The 20,375-nt window shown below is 44.8% G+C and overlaps 2 protein-coding genes across 3 annotated transcripts in view; one reads left to right on the forward strand and one right to left on the reverse strand.

The window, feature by feature from the left end:
- Positions 1-2,387: 2,387 nt before the first annotated feature.
- Dolk (dolichol kinase) lies at positions 2,388-4,481 on the reverse strand. The gene has a single exon (XM_075985702.1). It carries the CDS (start codon positions 4,166-4,168, stop codon positions 2,558-2,560), a length of 1,611 nt encoding a protein of 536 aa, XP_075841817.1. The 5' UTR covers positions 4,169-4,481; the 3' UTR covers positions 2,388-2,557.
- A 67-nt stretch (positions 4,482-4,548) lies between these two features.
- Positions 4,549-20,375, forward strand: part of Nup188 (nucleoporin 188) — a 53,290-nt gene continuing 37,463 nt past the window's right edge. The window contains exons 1-5 of one of the 2 annotated variants that reach the window (XM_075985704.1): positions 4,549-4,603; positions 15,670-15,724; positions 17,435-17,508; positions 19,315-19,399; positions 19,526-19,606. In XM_075985704.1, coding sequence (XP_075841819.1) covers positions 4,572-4,603; positions 15,670-15,724; positions 17,435-17,508; positions 19,315-19,399; positions 19,526-19,606 — 327 coding nt within the window. In that variant the 5' untranslated portion in view covers positions 4,549-4,571. The remainder of the gene's footprint in view (positions 4,604-15,669; positions 15,725-17,434; positions 17,509-19,314; positions 19,400-19,525; positions 19,607-20,375) is intronic. The other variant, XM_075985705.1, reaches the window with a different exon arrangement.

Consider the following 20,375-nt stretch of genomic DNA (forward strand, 5'->3'; position numbering starts at 1 on the left):
CTGTGTAACGAAGAGGTCAGTGAGGGCCTCCCAGGGCCGCTCTTGTGCGTATGCTTAGCAGCACCTTCTAGAACAACTACTAGATCCTGATCCTGCTTAGCTGAAGACTGGCCAAATACTGGAGATGGAGAGGACTGAGAGGAGTTAGCTGCTGCAACTACTAACCCCTGCCTCCCTTTTTTAAAGCAAAAAACTTCCTTTTGAGCTCAGCTGTAGAATACTTACACAAGGCCCTGGGCTCCATCCCCAGTGTCACAGGTTTTGTTTTTTTTTTTTGTGATGGTTTGTGTACCCTTGGTTGTCCTGGAGCTCACTCTGTAGACCTCAAGCTCAGAGATCTACCGGCCTCTACCTCCTGAGTTCTAAATTTAAAGGCATGCAACACCACCATCTGGCTTGAAGACTTCTTTTCTTTCTTTTTTTCTTTTGGATAAGTGTTTTTGCCTGCATGCATGCCTGTGCATCAGATATGTGCTCAGTGTCTAAAGAGGGTGTCAGTCCCTCTGGAACTGGGTATTCCAGGGTATTGTTTGCTGCCAGCTGGGTTCTGGCAACTGTCTTAGCAGCTAAGCCATCTCTCCAGCTCTAACATGGGACCAGTACTTTTATCCACTGAGCTAGCTTAACACCTTTTATGAGGAGTATTTTGAGCAGGGTATCATGGTGCATGCCTTTGATCCTAGAGGGGAGGCACAGCAGACAGGAGTTGGAGGCTAGCTTATTAGCAAATTCCAGGCCAGCAAAAGCTATGTAAGACTCTATCCTCTATATAATATTGAGACAGCTTTTCACGTAGCCCAAGCCAACCCTGACCTTATTTTGTAGCTCAAAATAACCTTAAACTTGTGATCCTCCAGCTTCTACTCCTGAACACCAGGATTGTAAACTTGCCTCCCTCCCTCCCTCTCCTCTCCTCTCTCTCTCTCTCTCTCTCTCTCTCTCTCTCTCTCTCTCTCTCTCTCTCTCTCTCGCTATTTGAGAGGCTCGGCACAGTCCTATATTCTCATTCATCGTGGCCTTGGCAGCCACGTTGGTAGCTGGGTCTAGTCCTCTACCAACTGGAAAGCCCAGCAGAATGCTTGCAAGGCCAGCCAGGGAGTTGGTGAACAAGCTGATGCCCTTTCTCCAACTTTGGGCTACCTCCTTTGACACAGAAGAGAGAGAATGAAGATAGGGCTAGTACTTCCCATTGGCTTCAGAGGAATGGCCTAGTGCTCTAAGGGAAAGGGCTTGGCTGTGATTCCCAGGAAGAGACTTCAGCTTGCTGGAGTCCCATTTCTAGGTTCTGGCCTTGTCTCCCTCCTCTTGCCACGCTGGGGGAAGGCCTTGGGAATCCTGCTGTTATCTTCTGATGGCAACTGCCCATTTTAGTCAGTGTCTACCAAGTTCTTGCCACAGGGTCAGGCTCTGTGCAAACCCTGGGAAACATGGAGACTCAGGTATGGAATGAGACAGCCTGCACCCATACCTACAAAGGAACTGTTAGGAATTCTGCAGAGACTTCCCAGCCTCTGTGGATCTGGACTCTGCACCAGAAGAGATGGATCCAGGTTTGGACAGGTCTGGAGTGTAAGGATTGTTGGGTTCATCCTTCTAGATATCAGTTCCTCTCCTCTAGGCAGCAGAGGCAGGGTGGGACCTTTCGTCAGCCTTTCTATGCACACAAGTTGGCTATGGCTCTCTTCGGTTCTTCCTAGTCCAAGCAGGAGACACTGCGTATTCAGCTCTTTGCTCTTGGGTTTTCCTCTGAGTGAAGCCAGGAGATGAAAGGTCACTCCTGCTTCCAAGTACAACCTATCTTCCTCCTATCTTGCCTGTTTTTTTTTCTGAGGCAAGTTTACTCTTGGGCAATAGTGACACTTCCCTAACTGATTTCTGGTCATAGGTGGGTCACAGGCTGAATATTTTAAAAGTATGTGACATCCGTGGAGGCATGCATGGGCCAGCACACATGTGGAGGTCAGAGGGCAACTCTGGGGAAGCAGTGCTCCCCTTTCACCTTTATGTAGGTTCTAGGGACTGATCTCAGGTCCTCAGCCCTGTGTTGCAAGTACCTTTATCCACTGAGCCATCTTGCTGGCCCCCAGACAGAATACTTTGGATACCTCATATACCTCTTTTTAGTAGAGAATAGTATCCATTGTTCCCATCTTACAGGTAGAAGAATTGAGGCTCAGACTCACCTAGGGCTGAATGGCCAAGAATTCTGACCAGATGTGTTGGACACCTGACACCTAAGCATTAGGCTTTCTGTTCTGCTGCCTTCAGGGTCCACTCCAACAATGCCCTCCCCAGACTACAAGATGGGGGCTTTGCAGCATATTCAACTTCCCTGAATGGGTGTATGCCTTTAAGCCTTTTTGCATTCTAATTATCAGCAAAATAAAACCAAGAGAGCTTTGCTTGTTTATTTTAAGTCTGAATCAATTGAAAAAAAAAAACAAAACAAAAACCAAATCTGCTTTTCACCCTTAGGTTCTTGGCATTCAAGTGGCTAGCTGCTGTGAGGACCATTCATTGTTTCTCCCTGTTTCCACCACCCCAGCTGCTACCACCACTAGGCCATCAGCAAGATCAGTAGGTAGAGAGGCAAAAGGAGATTGTCTATCTGAGTAGTGTATGCTTCCAGGAGGGACACGGCACTGATGGACCCCAAAATCCAAGCATAACTGTAGTTCAGGTCTACTCCACTGTCAAAGATTAAGATCAGAGCTACAGAGATGATCTGTGCAAATATAGACGTCATAGTCCCCTCGAATGTTTTCTTAGTCCCAGGCCAGCGGATTTCTCCCATGGTGCTGCCAAATATGGAGGCCACAGTATCACCCACACCCACAGCCAGGACTCCAGCATAGGGGACCAGGGCTCTTGCTCCTCCCAGGCTGTCCTTTTGTGCACAGGGCCTGGGAATCAGCCAAATGGGAAGAGACATGCCCAGAAGCAGATAGATGTGTGTTAGGATAAGGGGTCCACTGTCTCGTTCATCCAGGAAGAGGGACAGAAGGCTCCGCAGAGTGTGACCCAAGGGCTTGATTCGGAAATAGCGCACATACTCCAGGAAGATGAAGACTGCCAGACATATAGTGGCAGCCACATACAGCAGTGGCCGGTCAAAGACGATCCCTGGGACGTAAGTGGCTACCACAATGAAGTGAAAATACTTTCTGGTAATGGTAGGAGCCCTGTGCTTCTTGGACTCAGAAGATGATCGCTTGGCATTCTGGTACAGCACCACCAGGCAGGCCATGGTGGCCAGCAAAGACCAATACGCTAGGAGGTAGATGCGAGTTTCTGTGTAGAAGAGGAACTGAAGAAGCCAGAGCAGAGGGTTCTTACGAATGAGCCAGTGCAGCCAGGGCAGAACCACACCAAGGCCTAGCACACAGGTCATGAGGTGGAAGAAGATGGAAGAGGCCCAAGTGCCTGAGTCCATGAAGACAAAGAGGGTGCTGAAGAAGACACCCATGAGCACCATCCCTACCACCACCACCAACAGGAAGAAGTCCACTGGGTCCCCTTGGCTTTCAGTCAGAGAGCGCTTGATGAGTTGGTTGAGGACAAAGCTAATGGCACCCAGTACCAGCAGTGCCTCTCCAGGAGTGAAGCACCGGGGCAGCAGGTACAGCAGGATCATGTTGAGATAAACAAATATCAGCAGGACTTCCAGGACCTCGATCACCTCGCCCACACTGAGGGAGTGCTTCATAATATAAATGATAATGCCTCCGGCTAAACCCGAGATGGCACAAGTATTGGTGGGCACAGGGCGAGTGATGCCCAGGGCCAACACAGAGGAGAAGAGGGCCACTGCCATGCCAGTGGCTGCAACCACAATGCCGAAACGCTCGAAGTACGGGTTCCCCGCAGTTTGGCAGCGCTCCTTCATGACCAGCCCAAACAAGGGCATGACCATGGAGGCCGGCAGTAAGCCACTGTTCGCGGACATTCGGAACTGGAAAACGGCATTCCCCTGCTGGAGCAGCCGGTCCCACTTGTACTGGACGTAGAAGGCCTGCACTGCGAGGGCCACGGCGCACCATGAGTATCGGTCCCACACCACAGCGTGGATGCTCAGCACCACTGCGAACACCACTGCAGCCTCCGCCAGGACCGACCCGCTCAGCGGAAACCCAGTCTCCGGGACTGGGGGAGGGCACTGTCGGGTCATGTCTCTAGGTCTGGGGCTCTTGGGGAACCTTGGTGACTAGGGACGCCTTGGCCTCTGAGGCCCTCAAGCAGCCAAGCAGAGGGCAGCAACTTCACCCAGCCAGCAACCTTCTCCAGCTTCCAAAAGGGTGCTCCACTACGGGCCACAGTGAGGCCTGGGAGCCGGCGCCCAGTCACCCTCCACCGCTTCCAACCTACGGTGTAGCAGACGTTTGCACTCTTCACCTCTCACAGGTTCCACTGCCTCCACCGCGGACACCACTCAGCCATGGGCAGCGCCATCTTGACAGTCCCATCCTGGGCCCGTCCCGCAGTCACGTGACGAAAAGCACCGCCCCTCGTCGGACGGTGCGCGGTCACGTGGGCCTGGCGTATGGGGGCGGGGCTGGGACGCGCGCGCGAAGATGGCGGCTGCCGCCGGTGGGCCGTGTGTGAGGTGCGGAGTGGGGCGCGGCGGCGGCGGGGGTGGCCGTGCGGTGCAGGGTGGGCGCAGGGCGGGAGTTGGGAACGGGATTTGGCGGCAGTGGAGGAAACGAGCCCAGGCTGGGTGGACGGACACCCGCCGGGGCGGCAGTTAGGTCCAAACCGTTCCCTCTCGCGGGGCTGAAGACACTTCTGGAGCGGGCCGATCGCTCTCCCTTCCCTTTCCGCGATTTCTATGCCTCATGTCTTCCCACGCTCCCGCGCTTCCTCCACCACGCTCCCCGTAGCACTGCTGGACATCTCGGGGTCGCCTGGAAGACACCCCCACTCCCGGGCCCCGCCGTAGTGTCCCCGCGCCCAGCCCCGCCTCTGGTGTGCCTTGCCCACGCCGCGGGTTCTTCCCGCGGGCATCCTTAGTTCCCGCCTTCTTTTATTTTTGGCTGATGCCGGTATTGATTAAATCAGCAGACATGCCTTTATCTTCCAAGCGATTCCGGGTGCTGTGCCAGCCTTCGGACACAAGATGAATTGTTAGCAAACAAGCTCACTTAGGAGTGCTTGTTTTGTTTTGAGGCTAGGTCTCTTGTACCATGGGCAGGCCTTGAACTCCTATCCTCTTGCCTTTGCCTTCTTAGTGCGGAAATTACGGACGTGAATTACGAGCCTTGCTTGTCTTTCTTTAAAGAGCGCTTACTAGCGCCAGATCCTGGGAAAGTGCCTTGCATGCCTTATCTCATTCATCCCTCACAAGTAGGCGACAGGCGCCTCCTGTTACACACGACACAGAAGTCCGATTCAAAAGGTAGTTCCCGTCTGCCCCTCGTGATAATCCTCAGGAGGATTCGGATGCAAGGCTATCAGACTAAAACCATAACCAGGCCTCTGTGCTCGGTACATCTTCCACATTGTAGACGAGACAACCCACTCCTAAAACTTTTTTTTTTTTCTGGTTTTTCGAGACAGGGTTTCTCTGTGGTTTTGGAGCCTGTCCTGGAACTAGCTCTTGTAGACCAGGCTGGTCTCGAACTCACAGAAATCCGCCTGCCTCTGCCTCCCAAGTGCTGGGATTAAAGGCGTGCGCCACCACCACCCGGCCCACTCCTAAAACTTAAAGTTCTCACCTGGAACTGACTCTGCTAGCTTTATTTGGTCTTGTTTCCGAGGAACTCTTAAACACGCAGACAACCATGTAAACGTCTCCCACATTGTCTTTCTCTCCATCAGCCTCTTGGCCTTCCAGTGGTAAGATTTCCTTTGCAGAGTCCTCTGGAGAAGATGCGATCCTTGGGAGGGCCATTTTCCTTTCCTTCCCTCTGCTGTTTCGTCCTAGCCCTTGTAGCCACAGCTATGGGTATATACTTGTATGAAACTTGGAAAAAATGATTTTTTTTCCAAGGAAAGGAAAGGAAAATTTTGGCTTGCGGACAGACTTTCAGCATGTTGAGGAACATACCAAACCCTTCCTTGAGGACGGACTTTGACTGATCCTAGGGTATTTATTTTTATTTTGGGGTTCTAGGAGATCACACCCAGGGCCTCAGGAATGCTAGGCAAGCACTCTACTACCGAGCCACAGCCTGGGGACGCCTAGTGGTGTTAGGAGAGTAACTTTTAGCTTTGGAAAGCACTCTCCCTAGCCGTTGGGAATATTGGTCTCTCTTTGAAAGCCTGAATCTGGCTCAGGGAAACGTCCCTTCTGTTCCTTCTGCTTATTGTTTTGGAGTTGACCTTAGAAGTCACCTTTCCATTTTAAGCTCCAGCTTTTCCAAGTGGGACTCTTTGAATCTTTTGTGTGTGCAGGTGTGTGCCTGTGGAGGCTGTTGGGTGTCTTTCTTAGATCTGTTTTACCGAGGCAGAGTCTCCTGGATCTGGAGCCTGCTGCTTCAGCTTGTCTAGCAAGCCATTTTAGACTCGGCTTCCCCGGTCTCCTTGTGAGCATTAGGATTACTGGGCTCTCACCCCTGTCTGGTTTTCATGTGGTGCTGGGGATCTGAGTCGTTTGCACTGGAGGTGCCTTATGGAGCCATCTCAGTGCTGTGCTGTTGTTTTAGAGGCTTACTGAAGTGAGTGCAGCCTGTGTTCTGTGTGTGACCTAGACCTGGTCTGGCACTGTAACCCGCCTGCCGCAGCCTTTCTGCTGCTGCAGCTGCAGGTGTGTGCGGAGAACGTGGCCCTGGGCAACCACTCAGGAGCTTATGACAGTCGCTCAGAATTCGGCAGAAAGTTGGTTTGAATATTGGCGTTTTGAGTCTCTTGTGTTTGTGGAAGTCTGAGCGGTGCAAGTGTGTGACGAAAGTAAAGCAAGCCACTGTTTGAAAAGCCGTCACTACTACTATTGCTGGGCCCAGTGTGGTGATGCACACATTTAATCCCAGCAAAGACGGGCTAGAGCTAAACAGTAAAACTCTCTCAAAAAAGTTAAAAGCTGGGGCTCAAGAGATGGCGCAGAGATTAATTAAGAGTGCTGACTGCTCTTCCAGAGGTCCTGGGTTCAATTCCCAGTAACCACATGGTGACTCAACAGCCATCTATAATGAGATCTGGTGCCCCCCTCTGACGTACAGGCATGCATGCAGGCAGAACACTATAAATACTTTTTTTTTTTTTAAGTTAAAAGCTATTGCTGCTAAGCTCATTCCTAGCTTACAAGAGAACTGTGCAGCTCCTCTGGAGTCAGGTAGACGCAGCTGCATTTCTTTATGTACAGTTTAACTTTCTCAAAGGGACTGTTTTCATTAGAGTAACTTGGCTGGCTCAGCGTTCTCCAGTTAGACTCTCATTATTCTTTGTGTTTCATCCAAAAGTTTTCTTTAAACATTTTTTCTTGGGCATTTTATTTATTGTTTCTACGACCATTTGCCTACATGTTTGTCTGTGCATCACTCTGTGTAGTGCCCTGGAATTGGAATTACAAAAAGTTGTGAGTCACTTTATGGTGACTGGGAATTTAACCTGGGTTCTCTAAGAGCAGCCAAATGCAGCCTAAGTTTTTGTGCACCAGGTGTGATAGCCCACAGAGGCTGAAGAAGGCATTGATTCATCTAGAACTGGAGTTCCAGGCAGTTGTTGTTGTGCCAAATATAACTCTGGACTGTTTATGGACTGCCAGCTCCTGAATAGTGATATGGAGGCTTTTTAAATTTTTTTAAAAGATTTATTTATTTATTTATTATGTATATAGTGTTCTGTCTGCATGTGTGTCTACAGACCAGAAGAGGGCACCAGATCTCATTATAGATGTTAGTGAGCCACCATGTGGTTGCTGGGAATTGAACTCAGGACCTCTGGAAGAATAGTTAGTCAGTGCTCTTAACCTCTGAGCCAGCTCTCCAGCTTGGCTTTTTTTAATATTTATTTATTTATTTATTTTGTTTTTTTGAGACAGGGTTTCTTTGTAGCTTTGGAGCCTGTACTGGAACTAGCTCTTGTAGACCAGGCTGGTCTCGAACTCACAGAGATCTGCCTGCCTCTGCCTCCCAAGTGCTGGGATTAAAGGTGTGCGCCTGAGGCTTTTTATTAATTATGAAAGCTTGGCTCTTAAAACTTAACCGATTTATATTAATCTACATTCTGCCATTTGGCTTGTTACCTCTCCTCAGTACAGTATGTCTGACTTCCTCCACATCTGACTGGCAATTCACCTGCACCTCCAGTTCTTCCTATTTCTCTCCAGAAGTTCCACCTATCCTCTCCTGCCTAGCTATTTAGCTTTTTATTAAACTGATCATAACGTGCCTTGGGCAGGTGAGGAAGGACAAATACACATCTTTATACAATGTACAAAAAGATTATCAGATTATCTCAACAAGTTGTGATTTGCTTTATGTGGTTGTTGGAAACTAAATCCAGGTCCTCTGCAAGAGCAGTAATTGCTCTTAACTGAGCCATTTCTTCTGTTGTTATTTACTATTTTATTATAGTGTGTGTGCTATGGTGTGTGTGTGCAGGTCAAAGGACAACTCTGGAAAGTTGGTTCTCTCCTTCCATCTTAATGTGAATTCCAGGGTTGACAAAGTCAGGTCTCCAGGCTTGTGTGGCAAGTGTTTTTGCCCACTGAGCCACCTGCTGGTCCTCTGCCTCTTAGGAATGAAATTCTGTGTTGTCTCCTTGAACTTTAGATTAATGGCCTATATGTTTGCTTATTTTTACATTTATTTGTTTATTGTATACATGTGGGTGTCTGTTTGCTAAGGAGTGCATGTGGAGGTCAGGGGACAACTTGTCAGAATCAGTTTCTTCCTTTCACCATGCGGGAGGGTTTTGGGGATTCAATTCATCAGGTTTAGTGATAGGCACATTTACCTACTGAGCCGTCTTGTTGGCTCATCAATATATTTTTTTAAAAAAAGCAAACTTCAGCCGGGCGGTGGTGGCGCACGCCTTTAATCCCAGCACTCGGGAGGCAGAGGCAGGCGGATCTCTGTGAGTTCGAGACCAGTCTGGTCTACAAGGGCTAGTTCCAGGACAGGCTCCAAAACCACAGAGAAACCCTGTCTCGAAAAACCAAAAAAAAAAAAAAAAAAGCAAACTTCTTTTTGTGTGTGTGTGTAGGTGTAGGAAACATTTTTGTGAGTCAGTTCTCTTCCACTGTGGGGTCTAGGTGTTGAGCACAAGGCTTTTGCAGCAAGAGCTGTACTTTGCCAGCCCAGTCAGTACTTTTTTTTTTTTTTTTTTTTGATTTTTTGAGACAGGGTTTCTCTGTAGCTTTTTGGTTCCTGTCCTGGAACTAGCTCTTGTAGACCAGGCTGGCCTCGAACTCCTGGCTCAGTCAGTACATTTTTAAATCCCCCCTGCCCCCAGACAGGGTTTTTCTCTAGCTTTGGATTTGGAGGCTGTCCTGAAACTGGATCTGTAGACCAGGCTGGCCTTGAACTCAGAGATCCTCCTGTCTTTGCGTCCCAACTGCTGGGATTAAAGGTGAGCACCACAGCCTGGCTGTTTTTAAAAATCTTATCTTTGAAGCTAGATACTTGATTTCAGTGACTAGTTTCTCCTCTGTAGGATATAGGTAGAAGCTGTTCTTTTCCTGATCCCTTAGTTTGGATGTGCCAGTACCAGCCTTCTCCGGTGTGTCTGCACATTCCTTCACTTGCCAGTGGGAGATAGTCTTCCTTCCTGGGCCAGAGTCTGTGCCTTCTCTGATTCTGTGTGTGCGTTCTCCTTCAGAGTCCATTATTGTTAGCTATCTTCCCTATAGTACTTCCTTCTTGCAGATTGTGTAATGTGATGTTCTGTGACAGACTTCCTGGGAAGAGGCTCCACATACATCTCTACTCACCCTGGGAAGGGAACCACAGCAGACCAAAGTGATGATTGCACCAAAGTCCAATTTGGTGAATAAATGAGTTTTTATTGACATTACTTAGCAGGAGTGTGGGTGAGGGATTACTTACAAGGAATAGGGATAATGCAAAATCATCTGAAAAGCCAGACGGTAGTGGTGCACATCTTAAATCCAAGCACTTGGGAGGCAGAGGAGGCAGATATTAGAGTTCAAGGCCAGCCTGGTCTACAGAGGAAATTCCAGGACAGCCAGGGCTACACAGAGAAACCTTGTGTCAAACCAAAAACACAAAAAATTAAAGCAGCTGTATCACCAGAAAGTCCACCCATCATGGGTGACAACTGAAAAGCTGAAGCCCAGGAGCTCTCTGCAGCTTTACTAGGCCTTGCAGGCAGATGACAGTTCTTAGGGCAGTGTGGCTGGTCAGGGTCTCCACCCAGCAGACAGTTCTTCTTTGGGCGGTGTGGCTGGTCAGGGTCTCCACCCCAGCAGCTGTTTACTTACCTTTATACTGATGGATAGGGTCACTGATAAGTGACCCCTGGTGGTGTTTGTTTTCCTCTTGTGCCTTCTGAGCCTCCCCTCCCATCCTGGAAGGTTTCAGCCTGGAGGGCATGTTGTACCTGGGGGAACTTGCCTCCTACAGTGCTTTCCCGGCTTGTCAGCAGCATCAAGTTTCAGACTAATCTATATCTTCATCATTCACAGACAAGAGCAGTGTGTAGACCATTCAACAAAGATTCTTCAATAGCTCTTGTAGACCAGGCTGGCTTTGAACTCCCAGAGATCCGCCTGCCTCCGCCTTGGTAAATGCTGGGATTAAAGGCGTGCGCCACCACGGCCCGGCAGTTCCCTTTTTCTTATAGGAGATCCTGTATCTAATTTCCTTTGTTTAGCTTTTTTCCTGACCATTACCAATAACAACTTGTAACTAAGTCCCTTAAATAATGACAAGCATCCATAATCCAACAAATGACCAAAGCCACCCAATCCCCCTCTTGAGAATGCAGGTGTCGTGTTCTCTAGACTGCTTCCTGTTGTCTGGGAATGACAGCATCTTTAGGGGACCCTGAGAAAATTGAAATAATGGTCATGTCCTGGGAGAGCTAGCTGTGTTATTTTTTGTTTAGTCTCTGTGTGATGGGGCAGTGGAGAGCTCACCTGCAGTCCTGGCTGGAGAAGTCTGTGAGGCTGGACCATCCCAGCCAGCAGCTTTGAAGTTGTCCTGGATGCAGAATTTTGAAGAAATTGTAGCAGAGGCATTTTTAGAGGCTGGATCACCTGGGCTACTTGACTTTTAGTGTCTCTGGTTCTTATTTTCTGAAAACACACAAACTTTTAAAGGTGACATATATCTGCATTAACACAAATATGGGGTGTGTGGTGTGCACAAGTCAGCTAAAGATGATGTTCTGTTCTATTTGAGTAGGTAAAAGGCATCTGGCAACGCTTTAAGTCTGTTTGGACTGCATCTCCAAACTGTAATATAGTCAGTCATGAGGACTTTGACCAACAAAATTTACCATATCTCATCCAGTCTCAGAGCTGTTCCCACGGGGAGGGATCAGCATGCACATCACCTGTCTTTACTGTCTCCCTCCCTCATGTCTGTGGCTAAGATCCTCAGGAGGTCTCCCCCTGTCAGATGTGATCTGTATTAATTTTGAAGAATCCATAGGTTTTCATTTCCTATGGAAATAAAGGCATAACCTCTCCTAAAGCAACACATTTTTTGACTTCCATTTTAAAGTTAAGACATCCCTAAAGTATATAGGCTGGTTTAATTCAGCAATCCCTTCCATAATTCAATTGTCTCTTAGCAGATATTGTTTTTTTTTAATTATCATTTAAAAAATTGAAAATCAACGAAGCACCATACTGGATCCAGGCACCCTAAGTATTTCCCATCTTTATGTGCCTTTTAAATTTTTTTATATTAAAAACTTTATTTTTTAATTATTTTTTTATTTTATGCACGTTGGTGTTTTGCCTGTATGTAGTATGTCTGTGTGAGGATGCCGGATGAAACCTGAGCAAAAGACAGCTATGAGCCGCCATGTGGGTGCTGGAGTTTGAACCTGGGTCCTCCGGAAGAGCAACCAGTGCTTCCAACTACTGAGCCATCTCCTCAGCCTGAGACTTTATTGTTTTTAAACTGTTTTTTTCTATGGCTGTTAATACTCATTTTCTTTGCTTTCTTCGGCACCTAAGCACCTTTTAAAGCATACTGTGTACCTTTTTAGAGGTTTTCTGATCTGGACCTGGCTTTACTAAGTGCCTGTGTGAGACAAATCTTAAATTGTTGGCGGTAGTTAGGCTCTCCTGTGTGCAGTTTTGGATCCGTGGTGCCTAAGCCTCAGGTTGGTGGGTACTGGTGGGAGCCGTGTTTATCATCCAGCTCTGGGAAGTTGCTGAGCCCACATTTTGGAATCTTTGCAAGCAGCAGCCACAGGAGCCATTGGAGAGGCTGCGAGCCCAGGCAGAAAATGTGGCAGCTCCAACTGGCATGACTTCCAGTCTGTGTGGATACACCACACATTGGATGCCAAATATTGTAGTACTTTCTCATCGGGGCTGCCAACTCTCAAGTAATTAATTATAAAAGCTCAGTTTTAGCTCAGGCTTGTCCCTAAGTAGTTCTTTCTTTTTTTTTTTTTTTTTTTTTAAGATTTATTTATTTATTATGTATACAGTGTTCTGTCTGTCTGTATGCCTGCTGGCCAGAAGGGGCACCAGATCTCATTACAGATGGCTGTGAGCCACCATGTGGTTGCTGGGAATTGAACTCAGGACCTCTGGAAGAGCAGGCAGTGCTCTTAACCTCTGAGCTATCTCTCCAGCCCCCCCTAAGTAGTTCTTATAACTTAAATTAACCCGTATTTTTAATCTGTATTCTTCCACAAGGCTTGTTACCTTACCTCCATACTGCCCATCCATCCTTCTCTGCATCTGGTGACCTCACATTTTTCCTCTCAGAGTTCTCTAGCTGCCTGGAAGTCTCATCTATACTCTCCTGCCTAGCTATTGGCCAGTCAACTTTTTATCAATCACAGCAATATATCTTCACACAGAGTATAAATATCCCACAACAGAGATTGCTCAGTGGTTAAGAGTACTGGCTACTCTTGCAGAGGACCAGGGATTGATTACCAGTATCTACACTGATAACTCCGGTTCCATGGGATCCAATACCTGTTTCTGGCCTCCATGGGTATTACATGCAATGGTGCATAGATATACATGGTGGGTAGATAAATATGCAGACTAAACACCCATACATGTCAATAAAAATAAAAATCACACACATGCAAAAAAAATGATAGAATGCAACATTGTTTCATTTGTTTGAATACATAAAGAAGAAGGTTTATTAAACATTCTTATTTTTGAGACCAGCTCTCTCTCCTAACTCTTCCTCCCAAGTGCTGGAATCACAGGTGTGCATGTCCAGCCAAACATCATTTTTGACACCTAACAAAATGATCATAATACAATATGTTTTTATCTATCTATATCTATCTATCTATCTATCTATCTATCTATCTATCTATCTATCTATCTATCTATCTAGGTGTTTTGGAACAGGGTTTCTCTGTGTAAACTTTGGAGCCTGTCCTGAAACTTGCTCTGTAGACCAGGCTGGCCTCTGCCTCCTAAGTGCTGGGATTAAGGTGTGTACCACTACGCCCGGCTATAATATGGTTTTTATAATTGAGAATCTTTTGTTCTGTTTTCTTTTCCTGTTTTTTAACTTATTTTTAATTTAACTTTACTTAAGGAATAATTAACAGAAATTATAAATACTTAGAACATACAATATATTTTTATATCTCTATAGTGTCAAGCAGAACAATATATCTCACTGAGAATTTTTATTTCTGTTCCCTTCCCTCTTCTGTCTCGTCAGTAGAGTTTCAGTTTGTAGCCTAGGCAAGACTTGAACTTGTCTCAGCTTGCTGAGTGTTGGAATTATACACATTTGCTATTGTGCTTAGCCTGAGAATTTTATTTATTATTTATTTTAAAAAAATTCTTAAGTCGGGCAGTGGTGGTGAATGTCTTTAATTCCAGCACTTGGGAGGCAGAGGCAAGTGGATCTCTGAGTTCGAAGTCAGCCTGGAGAGCAAGTTCCAGGATAACCAGGGATACACAGAGAATTCTTTACTTGAACTGCCCCCACCAAAAAAAAAAATTAACATGTATATGTGTATGCCTATGTATGTCATCATGTGATGGGTATCCATGGAAGCCAGAAGACAGGGTCGAATCTCCCAAATTTAGAGTTATAGGCAGTTGTGAGCTGCTTGACATGGGAGTAAACCATCTCAGGCCCTCTGGAAGAGCTGTAAATACTCTTAACCATCTCTCCAGCTCCTCTTTTTATCTATTTATCTATTACAGTACCAGGCTGTCCTTGAACTTGTGAGGCTGAGAAAGACCTAGATCTCTGATCTCTCTGCCTCCAGTGCTAGGATCACAGGCATGGTGCCCATGGTCTGGTTATGTGGTCCTGGGGATGGATAGAGTCAAGGGTTTGTGATTGCTGGACAAGTACTCCATTCATTGAGCTACAATTCCTGCCACCGAGATTTAGAATTTTCAGAGAAACACTGAACCCACAGCCTCATGTGTAGCATGTCTTTTTCCTGCTAGCCAGCTTCTAAATAATGACACAGAAACATATTAATTAGGAAAGCTCGGCCTTTAGCTTAGACTTATCTCAACTAGCTCTTATAACTCAACCCATTTATATTAATCTACATTCTATCATATGGACCGCTCTTCTATCTCGTACCTATTGTTTCCTCTCTGTGGCTCCTGGCTTCTCTTCTTTTCTTCTTCCCAGAGTTCTCTCTGCCCATAAACCCAGCCTATAACTCCTACCTAGCTATTGGCTATTCAGCTTTTTATTGCACTAATCACAGAAAATACATCTTCACATAGAGTACAAATACCCTACAACACTCATGCATGCTAGACATACAGCAATTGCCAGTTTTAAAGAAAGCCCTGACTTTTCACATTGCTAATTCAGGCTTGTCAAGTAAGTAGCCAAAGATAACTATGCTGTGACGAAAGGCACAATAACTTTGAAAACATCACTAAATTTCTGCAGTGACCTTGTCTTTGTGTTATTATTTGAGGCTGGTTTGTTATCAGCATAAAGAGAAACATTTGTTCCAATAACTGGATCTAATCTCCTGATCACTTTTGAATTGTGAATGTTATCCTATTATCAGAAAGATTATAGTGATTGCAGTGTGCTGGTGTGGGAGTTGGCAGCTGTGGATTCCTTAGACGCATTAACTGTTAGGAAAGATTTATAGTTTTTTGGACGTGTTTAAGCCTCTTTGATGGGACAATCCTGAATGATAGCTTCGGCAAACATGGCTCTAATACTTTGTGTTTTGTTTTAGTTTGGGATTTTTTTTTTTTTTTGAGACAGAGTTTCCCTAGCTTTGGAGACTATCCTGGAACTCATTTTTATATACTGCCTGTGATTTGAAATTTGAAATATGAGACCTTGTCTCAAAAAGCCTATTAATAATTTCAGATAATATTAATTTTAAAATCCTTTGTTCTTACATTTTAAGTTTACTTTGCATATCAAATTTCTTTTTTTTTTTTCTTTTCCCGAGACAGGGTTTCTTTATATAGCCTTGGCTGTCTCGGAACTCTGCCTCCTGAGTGCTGGGATTAAAGACATGTGCCACCACTGTTTGACTGAATATCAGATTCCTTTAACTTTTTTTTCCTTAAAAGAACAAAATTGTCTCTGCTTTCTCATTTTTCAGGAGCAGTAGAGAACTCTGGACAATTCTACTTGGAAGGTCAGCTCTTAGAGAACTGGTGAGTGACTTGAGGGATTTTTAGGTTTTTTTTTTTTTTTATAGCGTTTATTACAAGAAACAAAAACAGAAAAACCCAAAATGGAGAGTTGTCTTTTTCTGTAGCTACTGAAATTTTCTAAGTCTGCCTCTGCTTGTACCACATCAGTTGCTCTTCTGTAAAATGCCCATGCTGTCGGTAGGGGTGCCTCCAGAGAGTTGCAGAGTCTACTGCTCAGGCCTCCAGTCTCTTGCTCTCTCTTCTGTTTGCCGTTAGCTTCCAAATCATAGAGGCTGAATTCTAAAATGTTTTCAAGTATATGATCAGCGACAGGTAGCCATTCATGGTGGTCCTTCAGCTTTTCACCCTTTGAGGAATATTTTGGTCTTCGGATCTTACATTATGCCTTCATCTGATAATTCTGCTTCTAGAATGAATCCTCTAGAAGGCCATCTCAGAAAATGTTTTGTGCTCCGAGTACTCTGGTATAGACAGTATTCTACTATATATCTGGGCATTGTGCATACTCTGCTTACTCCAGCCCACCAGAGGCTGAGGGGATGGTCTCAAATTAGGACCAGCTTAGACTACATAGTAAGACTGTCTCAAAAAAACAAAAACCAAATAATTAGAATTGGGCAGATGTTTGAGTGGCTACCTTTAAAAAAGGATGTACTTTATTTTATGTGCGTGTTTTACTTGCATATATGTATTTATATAACATGCATGTCTAGTGTCCAAGGAGGTCAGGAGATGGTGTTTGATACCTTGGAACTGGCGTTACAGACAGTTGTTGGTTGCCACATGGGTATTGGCGTCTAACCTTAGTCTTCTGCAACAGTAGTAAGTTCTTATAGCTATCTCTCCTGCCCCTTGAATGGCTACTTTAATATAGTTGAATAGTATTTTTATTTGTAAGTTCATTACAAGAAAGTGATTTTACTTATTTGTTGTTTGTTCATTTATTTTGATGCATGATTTCTTTGTGTAACAACCCTAGCTGTCCTGAAACTTGATTTGTAGAATGCTTTATTTTTATGTGCGTTGGTGTTTTGCCTTCATCTATGTCTATATGAGGGTATCAGATTCCCTGAAACTGGAGTTACAAACAATTGTGAGCTGCCATGTGGGTGCTGGGAATTGAACCCAGGTTCTCTGGAAGAGCAGCCAATGCTTCTAACTGCTGAGTCAACTCTCCAGTTCCAAGAAGTGATTTTATTAAAGAGGAGGAAAAAAGACTTGTTTAGTGTCTTTTTAAAAGAATGACAAATATGATCTGTTATTTAGTAAAATATGCAATCGTTAGAAAGCCCCTTTATAAAGATTTCCATAAATGATGCTACAGTATTAGTAAAAAAGAAAAATTACAGATTTCTGTATTTATAATACTTTAAATCAGTGATTCTCAACCTTTCTAATGCTGCTACCCTTTAGCACAGTTCTTCATGTTATGGTGACCCCCAATCATAAAATTATTTTTGTTGCTACATTATAACTAATTTTGCTACTGTTATGAATCATATTGTAAATAGCTATGTTTTCCAGTGGTCTTAGGCAACCCCTATGAAAGGGTCGTTTGAATCCCAAAGGGATCATGAACTATAGTTTGGAAACTGCTGCTTTAAGCTGTGGTGGAAACATTTCCAAGAGACACGAAGGAAAACAGAATGTGTAGTGTGACCTTAAATCTGATTTAGGTTGCATTTGTGTAATTACCTTGTTCTTTTACAGAATCAGATTGAGGCAGAACTGAATAAATATTGGCAGCGATTATTAGAAGGGCTTTCTTACTACAAACCTCCCAGGTATGGCTGTTCTGTGTTTCTGGTGATGCCATTTCCCAAGACTGCACATAAATGAAACTGCCCTGTGTGCTTTTAAATTGCTAGGCTAGTGAATGCGCGAGAATGCTGTTTGGATATGAGTAGATGAGTCAGCACATTTTTCTTGTCTGTTGAAGGAAAGGGTAATTTCCTTCACAGTAATCATGTTGTCCTTTTCTTTCTTCTTTTTCATTCAAGACAGCATTTCTCTGTGTAGTCCTGGCTGTCCTGGGACTCACTCTGTATGTAGACCAGGCTGGCCTCAAACTCAGGAGCTTTGCCTGTCTCTGCCTCCTGAGTGCTGGGACTAAAGACGTGCACCACCACTGCTCTCTTCAACGTGACCCCTTTTACTGCTTGTCTTATCCACTGTCCCCTGGGGAAAATGATATATTCACCTATAGAGCATTATGCCCCAGTATCAGCAAGCTCCCAGTTTCAGGGGATCTAATGCCTCTTCTGGCCTTAGGTGGCAACAGATACACATGCAGGCAAAACACCCAGACATATAAATAAAGCAAAATAAAGGAAAAATTTTGAAAGAAGAGACAGAAATGACTTTATACAATAACATGGGTTTGAAATCTAGTAAAAAAAATTTTTTTTGGATACAGGGTCTCACTATTATGGCTGTCCTGAACTCACTATATAGATAAGACTGCCCTTGAACTTAAATGTATCTGCTTGATTCTGCCTCACAAGTGCTGGGATTAAAGGCATACACCACCACACCCAGCTAAACCTTTTATTTTTTAAAAAAAGTAAACTCTAGAATTTACTGAATTTTTTTATTTGCATTCTGGGATTGAACTGAAGAGCTTTTCCCATGTACTCTACCAGTGGCCTACATCTTCCACTCGAATGTCCACTCCTTGTTCCGTAATCCAATCCAGGGCGAAGTGTAGCATTTACTTGTCTCCTTTGGGCTCAACTGTGACTGTGTCTCAGTTTTTCCTGGGTTTCAGGACTTTGAGCAGTTTTGAGAAGACTAGGAGTATTTTATACAATGTCCTCCACTTGCACTTGTGTGATGTTCTTCTCGTTACGGACTTGAGGGTTTTTCAGAGGTGAAATACCATTCTTTGGGTGACTGGAGAGATGGCTCAGTGGTTAAGAGCATTGCTTGTTCTTCCTAAAGGTTCTGAGTTCAATACACGCAGACAGAATAGTGTATACATAATTAATAAATAAATAAATATTAAAACAAAGAAATGCCATTCTTTGTTCTTTTTAGATTTATTTATTATGTATACAGTTTTCTGCATGTATGCCTGCAGAAGACAGCACCAGATCTCATTACAGATGGTTGTGAGCCATCATGTGGTTTCTGGGAACTGAACTCAGGACCTCTGGAAGTGCAGCTAGTGCTCTTAACCTCTGAGCCATCTCTCCAGCCCGAATTACCATTCTTATTACATCATCTCAGAGTGTACCTGCTAAACCCATAGAGCATGTGATGTTACCTTGGTCACTTTACTGAGGAGTTTGAAGAAGCGGAGGATATCTGATATCAACTTCTGTCCTCCACATATCCTGCCTCCAACATGTTTAATTAAAAAAATTAATGTAACTTAATAGAGCTACAAATAACAAATAACATTGTGACCAGTTTATAATGGGCTTACATGATTTTGTTACATAGGCAAAACTAGCTCTGTGTTATACAATCTAGATGTGAATGTGTGTGTTTTATAGACACTAAAGGAAAAAGAAGGCCACTAAGTATTTTTATTTTATACCCTTGGGGGTCATTGTGAATGAGGGCCTAACTTACTGCTTTTCTCATAGTTCAAGTTCAGCTGAAAGAGTGAAAGCTAATAAAGACGTAGCGTCACCACTGAAGGAACTGGGCCTACGAGTCAGCAAGTTCTTGGTGAGTGTACTTTAGTACAGGGTCAGTGTATGCTACGTGTGGGTGCCTGTAGCTTCATTATTAATGATGTTAGTAAAAATTCTAAGCTTCAGTAGCCATTGCTGACTTAAGACTTCTGTGCTTTAGGGTCTTGATGAAGAGCAGAGTGTACAGTTACTGCAGTGTTACCTTCAGGAGGACTACAGGGGGACTCGGGACTCACTAAAGGTTTGTGGTTCTGCCTAGCTCCCATCCACCTGTCTTCTTGGAGAGTTTGGGCCCTGGCCCTTTCCAGAAGAGATTATGAGATACACAGGTGGTAGGCCAGACTCTATCTATCTATCTATCTATCTATCTATCTATCTATCTATCTATCTATCTATCTATCTATCTACCTACCTACCTACCTACCTACCTACCTACCTACCTATCTATCTATCTATTGTTTTTTCAAGAAAGGGTTTCTATGTGAAACAGTCCTGGAACTCCCTCTTTATACTAGACTGGCCTGGAACTCACAGAGATCTGCCTGCCTCTGCCTCCTGAGTGCTGGGATTAAAGGTATGTGCCACCACCACCCAGCTGAGGCAAGACTTGTAATGATTTATTTTTTATTTTATTTGTATGGTGTTTTGCCTGCCTTCATGTCTGTGTGAGAGTGTTTGAGCCTCTGGAACTGAACTACAGACAATTGTGAGCCGCCATGTGCATGCTGGGAATTGAACCAGGTCCTCTGGAAGAGCAGCTAGTGCTCTTAACCACTGAGCTGTCTCTCCAGTCCAATCCAAGGCAAGGCTTTTTGCTTTTTTTTTTGGTTTTTCGAGACAGGGTTTCCAAGGCAAGGCTTTTATTAAAGGCTGGAAAAAGAGCCCAATCTGTGTTTAAACCGACACCTATCTTCATTCTTGCAGTGCTTGAAATGGCAAAGAATTGAATATAAATGAGAGATCTAAGAGAGCACCCAGGCTGCTAAGCTTTAATTTTATGTAGAAAGAGA

Source organism: Microtus pennsylvanicus, chromosome 9 (assembly GCF_037038515.1).
Source record: "Microtus pennsylvanicus isolate mMicPen1 chromosome 9, mMicPen1.hap1, whole genome shotgun sequence".
NCBI classification, from domain to species: domain Eukaryota; kingdom Metazoa; phylum Chordata; class Mammalia; order Rodentia; family Cricetidae; genus Microtus; species Microtus pennsylvanicus.

Bases quoted from the DNA above. Each gene is read 5' to 3' on its own strand.
- Dolk (XM_075985702.1), bottom strand. From the start codon at position 4,168: ATGACCCGACAGTGCCCTCCCCCAGTCCCGGAGACTGGGTTTCCGCTG.